At 39.7% G+C, this 12,542-nt stretch overlaps 1 protein-coding gene across 1 annotated transcript in view; it reads right to left on the reverse strand.

Moving 5' to 3' along the window:
• The window catches only part of ARC3 (GTP binding protein), a 99,516-nt gene extending 87,299 nt beyond the window's left edge, over positions 1-12,217 (reverse strand). The window contains exons 1-2 of the mRNA XM_088941294.1: positions 11,576-12,217; positions 1,122-1,180 (exon numbers count right to left, since the gene is read on the reverse strand). Of these exons, the coding sequence (XP_088797420.1) occupies positions 1,122-1,180; positions 11,576-11,904 (388 nt within the window). The 5' untranslated portion in view covers positions 11,905-12,217. The remainder of the gene's footprint in view (positions 1-1,121; positions 1,181-11,575) is intronic.
• Between the last annotated feature and the right edge of the window lie 325 nt (positions 12,218-12,542).

A 12,542-nucleotide genomic window follows, 5' to 3' on the forward strand; every position in this document is an offset into this window, starting at 1 on the left:
TAAGAGAGGTCATCCCTTCCCCCTTCTTTCTCTTCAAGTGTACTAATTTTCATTTTAATTAATGATATTAATTCTGTTATTGATAAAAAAAAAAACTCTATGGGGTCAGCTACATGAACCCTGATCTGCCATTCTACTCTATTTAGTGCATTATCTATTGATAATGGGCTTTCAAATTATTACTTGTTACTTCAACCCATGTCTTCTTTGGCCTGCCCCTAGCTCTTCTAGACCCTCAACTTGGAAAAGATGACTTCTTCTCATTGGTGTTGTAGATGGCCTTCTCTACATGTCACCTTATGTCCTTATCATCTTAGTCTACTTTCCCTCATTTTATCACCTACTGTGGCTACTCCTAGTTACCTATAACTGTGTCAGTTTTCTATCATATCCTTATTAGTTTTCCACTTATCCATCTCAAGATTTGGATTTTTCTGCACTCATTTTTGGACAATTTGTTCCTTAACTTCCCGACACTCTACTCCACACAAGAATGCTGGTGGCTTTATAACAATCTTATAAAATTTTCCCTGAATCTAAGTGGTATATTCCTATCACATGGGAGTCCAAATACACCCTTAGATTTTGCTCATCCTGCTCCAATTATGGGAGGCATCCCCCTCAACCTCTCCCTTGTTATAATGACTCTACATTTAGATGCCTCTAAGTCTTTTTTTTCTTTGAAGATCAATAAAGAAGTTTTATTTCATCAAGAAAGCAACATCGAATGTCAAGGTGACAAGGAGTCACCCCACCTCATACAGGATTGGAGGTGACAAGAAATAATTTAGATTGAAACTTGTAATTGTTCAAAGTAACTGCATTATGATGTCTCTACCCTTTTATTTCATGAGAAAGTAGTGTTGAGTGTTGTATTTGTTTTTGTTAAAGAGTCAATAAAGGTGTCATATTGATAAAAAAAATACACCCAGAGCATGTTCTTGTTAATTCCACATGACTATTTTGACCAATCTGCTTTTCAACATCTCTTAAAATTAGCAATAAATTTCTTATGAAGCATTTGTTTCAATTAGAAATAAACCAAAACAAAGGATTGTTCATAAAAGGGTTAAAAGATAACAAGGATTATAGAAAAAAAAAGCGAAGGAGCAAGAAAAGACCTTCTCCAAGGGACCTTTGTATCAACTGCACTTTTGATGAATCATTCAGGATGATATTCCTACAATAATATTAAATGTAAAATATAAAGAAGGGAAAACTAACACATCAGGGTCACAGCAGACAAATCTTCACAAAAAAGGAACGATATAATGAGGTTACAGGACTAGATTCTGATTACATTCATGGATAACCTCAGATGCATCAACATTCCAACTGCTCAAAAATGCTATCGCAACCAAAAGGAAAAGACTCAATAACATAATATAGGATTGAAATCAAAGCAAGACATGGGAAAACTACCTAAAAATGCATTATGCAGAAGCTGGAAACAAGACAAATATGCTCAAACATATCATTATCAATGTTTTAAAGCACGGAGGTGTGACGCGAGGCATTCCACTACCTAGAGGCATGAGGCATAATTCAGAACGCAAGAGGCGTAAGCCTTCTTAAGAGGAGGGGGGTTAGGAGGAGGATGAAGAGGAAGGAGGGATCTCACCTTCACAACTATGCCTAGCCCATAACTTCTCCTTCTCTAGAGGGAACATCCATAACCACTTTCCCAATAAAGCCATATTCCTTATCCTAATATTCCCTATCCCAAGATCTCCTGACTTCTTGCCTCTAGTCACCACCTCCCAACCCACTCTATGATCCCTCTTCTCCTTGAAGAAATAGTTGGTTAGCCACGAGTGTGGGGTTCCATACCCACACTCAGGCTCTAGTGAGTGTGGTTTCATACCCACACCTAGTTGTTTCTAATTTCTTTTATTAGTAGTTTCTAATTCCTTTTATTAGAAGTTTCCAATTTCTTTTAAGTTGGGCCAGCTGGCCTTATTGTTTCTAATATTTGTTTATTTCCTATTCTTGTGAGGAACCTAAAGCTATAAATAAAGAAGTGTATGGGGCATCAGATCACTAACCACCGAACCCCTTCTTTCTTTTCTCCTCTCTTCACTCTCTCTCTCCTCTTTTTCTTCTCTTCGAACCTGTAATACAATAAATGGTTCTTCTTCTTCTTCTTTCAAGTTGGTATCAGAGCTAGGGTTTCTCATGTGGATTTAATTCAGCCGACCACATGAGAATTGTTTAGGGCTGAATGTTTAGAAAGATCCTTACTTCAGCTGATTCTTGGAGGTTGCAAGAAGGCTTTAGCAGCTGCCCTAAGATTGGAGAGAGCTTCTTGTAATTAGGAAGAATCAGGCAGGAATTGAGTGATCAAGATCGATTCTTGATCAAGAATGGAGGTGCTGATCAGCTTTTTCTTGGTTCTTTAATCAAGATTCAAGGTGCTGACAGTAGTCGATTGATCAAGTTTGAAGACTGAAGGTAGCAATCAGTTTTCTGGGCATTTTTCTTCATAAAGTACATTATCTTGAGATTGATACTCAAAAGGACTTTGTTATTCATTCAGAGAGGTACGGATAGAAAATCTCAGGACTGATATCAATCCCAGGACAGTAGTTGACTGTTATCTAACTACAAAATCATTGTCCTAGGTTGGCTGTTATCAACCTTGAAATACAGTTTTTCTTGTCACAGTAGTTTAAAGCCTCTTCTTAACTTAGAATGGAGTACAAGAACCAAGGGGAAGGTGCTTTTGGGACTGGTGGTTTAGGTAACATTACTGAAAATACCTTTCAGATTACAACTGTTAAGTTTAATGGATCAAACTACTTGGAATGGGCCCAATCAGCCATGATGGCTGGAGGGGGTAGAGGAAAATTGAACTTCTTGCTAGGGGATGTGAAGGAACCCTCCAAGGAGGACCCTACTTATGCTAGGTGGGTTCAAGAGAATTTTTTTGGTGATGGCATGGTTGTGCAACTCTATACAGCCACACATCAACTGAAACTACTTGTGGGCCAAAATAGCCAAGGAAATATGGGATGTTATGAAGGAAACCTACTCTTAGCCCTTAATGTTGCTAGGGCTTATGAGCTAAAATGTGAGGTTAAAAATCCAAGGCAAGGAGAGAAGCATGTCTGTGTTTACTTTTCAACCTTAAAATCCCTGTGGCATGAAATTGACCATTTTGAAACAATTGAGTGGGAGAGTCAAAAAGATGCACAAACATATAGAAAGCAGGTTGAAACTAACAGAGTTTTTGAGTTCCTAGCTGGTCTAAATTTTGAATATGACATTGTGAGACAATAGTTGTTGACAAGAGATAGTGTGACTTTATCACAAGTCTATTCCCTAGTGCATAGTGAAGAAACTAGGAGAAAGGTTATGTTGCAGCAACAACCCTCTGAATCAGCCTTTGCAGCAGTTAGACCTAAATCTGGGGGGGATACGGAAAAAGAGGAAGCTAAGAAGGACTTAGTATGTGAACACTGCAAGGAACCTAAACATACTAAGGACACCTGTTGGAAGTTGCAGCATCATCTAGTTCCAGCAAAGCTTAGAAATAAGAAAGGGAATGATAATATGGTTGTCAACACTGATAGTACAACTTCATCAGGCACAAGAGGCACTCCTCTCGATACCCTAGCTGCAGTCTGAGCTGCTCTGACTCAACTAGAAAATGAATTTCATAATTCAGCTCGGCCTACATCAGCTCAACAGCCTACTTCAGCCCTTGCTCATACAGGTACAAGAGCTACTATTTGTCATGCTTCTGTCCCAGGTAATACTAGACCTTCCTTGGTAATAGATTTAGGTGCTTCAGATCATATGACCAGCATATATACTCTATTTATCACTTATTGTTTATCCGTTGGGAGAGACAAAGCTTCTATTGTTGACGGCTCTCTTATACCAATTCCTGGCAAGGGAGACATCAGATTATCAGATACCATCACCCTATCCTCAGTTTTTCATGTTCCCAAGCCTAATGCTAACTTACTTTCAGTTAGTAGTATTACTAAAAATCAAAACTGTTCGATAACTTTTTTCCCTGATCGGTGTATTTTTCAGGAGCTGGAAACGAAGAAGGTGATTGGGATTGGCCATGAGATGAATGGAATCTACCTACTGGAACATTCACAAGGGGAACAAAGTGAAGCAGGGAAATTGTCTGTTTCTTAGTCTTTTAGTAAGATTATGCTTTGGCATAACCGCTTAGGTCATTTATCTTTTGGGTCTTTAAAGAGACTTTTTCCAAACTTGTTTGAGTCAGTAGAAGTGTCTGGGTTAAAATGTGAAAGTTGTGAACTTGCAAAACATAGTAGATCATCTTATCCTTTAAGTAATAAAATAAGCAACCTTCCTTTTGATATTGTGCATACCGATGTTTGGGGGCCCTACCATACTCCCACCATGGAAGGGGGGGGGGTATAGATATTTCTTATTATTTGTTGATGACTATACCCGTTTTTCATGGGTATATCTTATGCACTCTCGAGATGATGTTCCCTCTCTGACCCAAGCTTTCCATCAAATGATCCTAACTCAATTTGAAACCAAGATCAAGATTCTTAGATCTGATAATGCCAATGAGTACTTTGCAAAACCCTCGGGATCCTATCTCCTTGATCATGGGATTATTCATTAGAGCACCTGTCCTCACACACCTCAGCAAAACGAGGTTGCTGAGAGAAAAAATAGGCATATTTTAGAGGTAGCCAAAAGCATCATTCTCAACTCCAATGTTCCCATACGCTTCTAGGGAGATGCAATCCCACTGTTACAAATGTTCAACCTTCACCGACAAATGACCTTGATCTTCAAATTGCTATTCGTAAAGGGAAGCGCCGTTACACCTCATCCACTACCCACTGCATCTCCAAGTTCCTTTCCTATAATTGTCTCTCAGAGTCCTACAGGTCTTACTTGGCATCTATTTCTGCTATTCCTATACCCAGAAAAGCGCAAGAAGCTCTTTTGATACCTAAATGGAAGGAAGCAATACAAGTAGAGATGGATGCTCTTGTCAAGAACGACACATGGGAACTAGTTATACAGCCTGAAGGGAAGAAACCTATTGGATGCAGATGAGTGTTACTATGAAATATAATGTTGATGATACTATAGAGAGGTATAAGGCCAGATTGGTTGCAAAGGGATTCACACAAACTTATGGCATAGACTATACAGAAACCTTTGCACCTGTTGCAAAAATGAACACTATCAGAGTTCTTCTATCCATTGCTGCAAACTTCTCATGGCCACTATTTCAACTGGATGTTAAGAATGCCTTCCTCAATGGAGACTTGCAAGAGAAAGTATACATGGAATTACCCCCTCGTTTTTATAGTACAGAAGCAAGAAAAGTTTGCCTTTTCAAGAAGGCCTTGTACGGGCTGAAACAATCACCAAGAGCTTAGTTTGATAGGTTTAGATTGACTTTGGACAAATTCAGATACATACAGGCTCAGTCAAATCACACTCTCTTTAAGAAGACAGGTCATTCCCTGACTCTACTTGCAGTCTATGTAGATGACATTGTGATAAAGATGCATAATAGTAGTTCAAAGGGGGGTTTGTTCTTCCTTTCCACCACCTCGTTTTGTTGTGGAGTGTAGGAACAAGAACTTTGATGAATAACGCCAAAAGTTTCAAGATAAGTGGAGAGGGTTCTCTCAAAATACTCCTTAGCATCATCAGAACGGAATATTTTGATACGAGTGTTAAAATGGGTGAGGATGAGTTCATGAAATTTTTGCACAATAGTTGGTACTTCATCCCTTGATTTCATGAGATAAATCCAAGTGTAACGAGAGTAGTCATCAATAAAAAGGATAAAGTACCTATAACCCCCCATAGTTGGCAAATGATATGGCCTCCACACGTCAGAGTGAACAATATGAAAAGGAGAAAGAGATCTTTTATTGCTTACTGAATAAGAATGTCTACAATGCTTTGCCAGTTCACACGATTCACAATGAAGACTTGATAAGGATACTCCCTTAAACATATCTGGAAACAAATGACTCAAAGCAGAAAATGACAAATGACCAAACCGAAAGTGACATAACAAGACTTTGTTAACAAACTCTGACAAAACTAACTCTAAGGCAACTCCATGAGGTGGTCCCAAAGCTCGATCCAGTGTGTCCAGCAAGTATATTCCGTTCGCCTCATGGCCACTCCCAATCATCCTCTGAGATTGCAGGTCCTGAAAAACACAATGAGTGGGAAAAAAGATTATGTTGCAATTCATGGATTTAGTTAAGCTGCTAACAGATAAAAGGTTTATGTTAAGTTTAGGGACATGAAGGACAGAGGATAAATAAAGGGTGTCAGAGGTCTTTATATCTCCTTTACCAGAGATGGAAGCAAGAAACCCATCAGCAAGGGATATTTTCTCTTTGTCAGAGAGAATGTGGTATGAGCAGAAGAGATTAGACAGGCTGGTCATATGATCTGATGCATCGGAATCAATAATCCAAGGGATTTTATGATTACCTGAAACTGAAGCATGATTTGCAAAAGCACGAATACCTGAATGAGCAAATGCTAATGAAAATGATGTGTTGTTGCTGGAAGAGTGAGATGAAGAAACAGTAGCTTCCAAGTGATTTAGTAGCCTCCCATACTTTTCAAAATCCTCCTTCATTGCTACCAACTACTCAATGGTTGATTTCTCTTCACTCTCCTTATTTCCTCCTTCAGGTACTGTAGCAACATTAGCTGCCTTAGGCTTTCCTACCTGACTTCCCTTCTTAGAACTGTTGTTATTCTTAAACCTATCAGGAAGAAGCTCAGGATGAAGCTTCCAGCAAGTGTCCTTTGTATGCTTTAGTTTCTTGCAATATTCACATATCTACTCCTTTTTCTCGGTAGGACCCTTTGGCTTTATTCCATCATGTGCAAAGTGTTTTGTAGGTGGACCCTGCAACTGAACATGCCGCCTACTTTCCTCACTGCTTATCATAGCATATGCTTGGGAAAGAGTAACCTCATCTCTGGCCAAGATATTTTGTCTAATGATGTCAAACTCAGGGTCGAGTCCAGTGAGAAATTCAAACACCCTATTTCTCTCCACCAACTTCCTATACATTTCAGCATCATTCTTACTCTCCCATACAATTGTCTCCATAACATCAATTTCTTGCTATAGGGATTTCAGTATAGTGTAGTAGATTGCTACACTTTTCTCCCCCTATCTTAGGTTCTTCACATCACTTTTCAACTTATAGACTCTGGCTACATTCAACTTCTGTGAATAGGTCTCAGTAACACTATCCCATATCTCCTTAGCCAAAGGCATCCAGAGATAATGCTGACTTATATGAGGTTGCATAGAATTGACCAACCATCCTATGACAATATAGTTTTCTTACATCCATTTACTACCTGTGAGATACCCGAGTTTTCCTCTACTACAAACATAAATTCTTATAGACTATGCCCAAGCAAGATAATTTGTCTCATCTAGCTTGATTGTGGTTACACCAGTCAAAACGGAATCTACCGAGCCAAGGCCTAAAACCGGCACTTGCTTGAACTCACTTTCGTATGGCTCCATTAATCAAACAAAAATCAAAGAACCAGAAATTTTGTCTATATAAACTTACTTGAAGTCAAACCAGAACCCAGAAGCTTGAAAACTAGGGTTTTACTCCGTCCAACTGTTGGGGAGGAAGAGAGAAGATGCAGCCGCTCCTACCAGAACTTCCCAATCTCTTCCAAACCTGAACTGCCCTCTTTTAGGAGTCACAAGACACCTCCCAAGCACAGAGCGCCACACCCAAAGCTTCACCTTTACCTGTACCTTTGAAAATCTCTAATCGGCTAGGGTTTTGGGCAGCAACAGAACAGCACCGCTTCTTAGCAATATCCAGGCAGATTTAAACTCTCCAAGCCCTCCACCAACTAGGCCAGAGATCCTCTGAACTATAAAGAATCTATCTCTCCATACACTCTCTTAATCTAAGGGTGTATGGGAAAAGAAGAAGAAAGAAAAAAAGGAAGAAATAGACTTGCTCTGATACCAAGATGTAAATCAGTCCTCAAATATTAGGTGTAAATTTGAAGATTAGAAGAAAAAGAAAGAAGAAAAGTAAGAGCAGCAACATAAGAGAAGAAGATGGTGAAAAGAGGAGGAAGAAGAAGAAGAATCGAATTATCTTCCCTTTCTCCTCTAATCCTTTTTTTATTAAGAATTAAAGTTAGAGTAATGAAAAGTATGCCCTTAAGTGGGCGGCCAGCTAGGCAGTAACATAAAGAGATTAAACAAAAAGAAATAACAGTCCCATTAAGAAAGGCCCATTAGCCAACAATAAAAGAAAATATATTACAAGAGAAGATACTAGGACCCATTCGGCCCAGTCTCTTTACAGGGAGCGCCTCCAGGCGTACACCTCCCATGCCTTTTAAAACACTGATCATTATAAGATTAGAATGAATCTTGAGACATGAAGATGTATGAATGAAAATTAAACTTTTGCTTGACTGGTGGGGTGGAGTGTAGGTTGTTTCTGCCCTAAATTGGAGAGAGATCTTGATCATGGTGAACCAACCCCGATTAGAGCTTTGGCCTCCCACTGGTACTTTAGTGTCCGATGTTATGAAGGCAATAGGAGATTTTTATGGCGGTTTCATTGAGACAGATGATTCACCAAAGGAACTTGCAACCGGCGAATGGGTCCAAATGGCTGAAGTGTTGGCTTCTCAGGTGAGTTATCTTCCACGGAAATACTTAGGCTTCTTCTTGGGGCAAAATGCAACTCTTGTTCTATTTGGGACCCAATAATTGAGCGGATGGAAAAGAAATTATCTTCCTGGAAAGCAAAGTATCTCTCTTTGAGGGGTAGAGTGACGCTTATAAAGAGTACTCTTTCAAACCTCCCTACTTATTTCCTATCCCTTCTAAAGTAGCAAAGAAGTTAGAGACCTTGCAAAGAAATACCATTATAAAGAGTACTCTTTCAAACCTCCCTACTTATTTCCTATCCCTTCTGAAGTAGCAAAGAAGTTAGAGACCTTGCAAAGAAATACCATTTTGAGAGGCTGGGAAGAAAAAAGAAAATTCCATCTTGTTAATTGGGATCAAGTATGCTTGCCAGTGGAGGAAGGGGGTTTGGGAATATGGAAAATAAAGGTATTTAATACTATCCTTCTGAGCAAATGGCTTTGGAAAGAAATGCTTGGTGGAGGAATTTAATAGCTACTAAACATGGTGTGGACTGGGGCAAGTGGACAGACTTGAACCCTCTACGAAGCTGGGGGTGCTCTCTTCTAGAAAGGAATCATGAAGTCTTTTCCCTGTCTTCTCGGAAAGTCTGGATTTCAAGATTGGCAGAGATAGGCTGAGATTCTAGAAGGATCCATGGTGCTTGGATAGCCATTTAGCTGAGGTTTTCCCTCTTCTTTTTCAGTGTGCTGCTAACCCAGATGTTTCAGCTGCTGACTCCTATGACTTGGCTGAGAATTTAGTGTCCTGGAGTCCTCAATTTAGATGAAATCTTTTTGACTGGGAATTGGATGATGTTGGAGCTGCTACAGATTTTACAAAGGCAAGTTATTTCTACAAATCTTGAAGATGAATGGAGAAGGAAGTGGAGTGGAGATGGCTGTTATTCAGTTAAATCCTTGGCATCTAAGCTTAGCGGGCCAACATTACTGGCTTCCCTAGCAAACAGGTCTGGTACCCAATCAGTCCTAAGTCAAACATTCTGGTATGGGCTTTGGTGCTGAATAATTGCCTTTCAAAGTCAATCTGGATAGGCGAGGGGTGCAGCTCCTGGATCTGAAGTGTGGTCCATGTGGGCTCCTGCCAGAGGCGGTTTGATCACCTAAGCATTCATTGCTCTATCTCTTCTAAGGTTTGGGAGCATTTTCGCAAAGCCTCTGGTATTTGCTAGGTCATGCCAGGTTCTGTCAAGGAGTTATTATGTTGCTGGAAGCTGCCTGGTCTGAAGAAGAAATGGAAGCTGATTTGGAAAACCACTCCTGCGGCTGTTCTAGTGTCAATCTGGTCTGAAAGAAACAAACGAATCTTCTGTAACAAAGTGAAAAGTTCAGATGAACTAATCCAACTTGCTATGAGCATAGTTGTCAAGGCAACACCTAGGCGGGTGCCTAGGCGACAAGGCACCCTTGGAGGCTCGCCTCGCCCAATCGGCAAGTAGTTTTGTGCACTATGTTATAAAATACTTTTATATTTTTTATTTTTTGACATTATATTATAAAGCAGGCAATATTAAACTAGAATAGTCGGTTTATGTGTTTATGTACTAATTTCTTTTTATTATTTTCTTATTTGTTAGGGTTTAATCGACACAAACATTGCTAACTGCTGTATTGAACCCATGGTTCAAAGTATCAATACACCTCTGTGTATCAGTAGAGGTGTATCAATACTTATAACGATACTCCCCCTATTTTTTTATTTCTTTGGTTTTCAATTTCATTTTTAAATATATATATATATATATATATATATATATATATATATTATTTTAAAAAAATGGGTTCCCAAAAACACCTATAAACATGTGTATTGGGGCGCTAAAGATACAATACAATACACCCCATATGGGGCGTATCATATCAAGTTTTGATCCTTGATTGAATCCTCAAAGATTTCAGAACCTGAACCAATAGCAAGGGAAGAACTTAAAATTTTGTCTAATCAACACATTTTCTTCTTACAGATCCTTCTTCTTCCACCTTTTCTTTCCTCCTTTTCCTATAACAAAAGTAGGGGTTCAGCCCCTATATTTTTTTTAATTCTTTCTTTTGTTCCTTTTCTTCTCATAAAATATTGATTTTCTAAACTTAAAGCATGAAACTTATACTTCTCTTGTGAAAATTATGGATAATTATTAAGGAAAGATGGTTATGGAACCTAGGGAACTACCCTAGGATATATGGCTTTACTTAAAAAAAAATCCATCGCCTAGGCGACTAGGCGACAAGGCACCCCCCCTGTCGCCTAGCCTCACCTTGGCGCCTTAAAAACTATGGCTGTGAAACTAATCTCTTGGTTATCTGTAATCACTGAATTTAAGCATCAATATGTGTTCCAGTTGCTTTACTCTCAGTCTGTGTGGAATTTGTAAGCTGGTTCTTTTTCCTGGTGAAGTCTGCGGGGAAGCTGTTGTAATCTATTTTCCTCTTTCATCAATAAAATTTTTACCTTACCTTTCAAAAAAAATAAGAAATAAGCACTACCTTGTTGCATTATTGCACACAAAATCATGCAAGATATGGAGTCGGGGATAAAATATTGGACACGCACACATGCATAATACCATGTGTTCTGCATTGAAGATTGTACAAACCATGGGTTAAATGTTATTTTTGTTATTTGTAACTTAATCCTTCGAAACTAATCAGAACAGAATATTCTAAATTTGTAGACAAATAGAAAAAAAATGTAGAACATTTTTTAACTACTACATTTCATCCAAGAATCACCGTACTCATTATCACTGCTAGTCAATCCGTCCATTTCACTTCCAGAACCCTAGTTCCGATAAGTTCAGAAGTTTAGCAAGCATGGACTCTCCTAACATAACAAAAAACCAGATGTATAAAACAGCAAAGAATGTAAATTCCATACCAGAATCTCAGAGACGTCAATTCAAAAGAAGACTCCAGGCAGAAATCAATAATGGCATCCTTCCTGCTCCCAATTCCAATCACTTCAACAAAGTCCGCCGAATCCCCCCATAAATCATCAGAATCCCTTCGAGGTTCCTGATCTACATGACTATTCGACGTCGATCCTTGCTCTGCATTCGAGAAAGCTCGGAGAGGCATCGAGAAACGCTTACATTTTCTGCACAATCTGCGCCTGGAGAAACGACCATTAAAGGCGAGCTTCACAAAAGAATGGCGCGAGGAGAGGCCAGAGACTGTGCAGAGGGCTGTCGGAAGGACAAGCTCCATGGGAACGATAATGCCGTTTAGGAGAAGACCATCGCCATGCACGTAGAGAGCAGGTGTGGATTTTTGGAAGTGGAAAGGGTCGAGAGAACCAGCGACCGTCTAGAACCTTAAACTTTACCGGTTTACGCTCTCGTGTCTATGGCTGATAGCCTGATAAGCTGATACGACTCTGAAGCTCCGAGTTTTCTATGGTGGGACCCAAGAAAAACCACCAGTTTTACGCAACCATCTAACGCGGGGAGGTGAATACACTCCAATCTGCTACCAACTAAACGTTCCCACATCCGCCACTATAACCGTAAACGAGCACCCCACTCCAACCCTTTATCACGCGGGTATATGTAGCCGAAGAAATCCGTGCGTCGTTCGGATCATGTGTGGTCCAATGAATGGTTCCATCAAGCTCACGGGAGGCTTCTCTTATGTGTCAAAAGGAAGATCGTCATGATGAAAAGTACATGTTGTGCCGATGATGATAGGCAAAAGCTAGGCTGGAGCACATCCATTCGTTGTTGGCAACGAGATAATTCCATTAGCTTAGACACGGGGTTGGTGTGGCAAAGGGTCATGCTTTAGCCAAATCCACGTGCCAAGCCTCCCTTCAAAAGTGTGTGGTGCTCTATGCACTATCCCCACGA

Source organism: Nelumbo lutea, chromosome 4 (genome assembly GCF_056320005.1).
Source record: "Nelumbo lutea isolate HS-2025 chromosome 4, American lotus-T2T, whole genome shotgun sequence".
NCBI lineage: Eukaryota > Viridiplantae > Streptophyta > Magnoliopsida > Proteales > Nelumbonaceae > Nelumbo > Nelumbo lutea.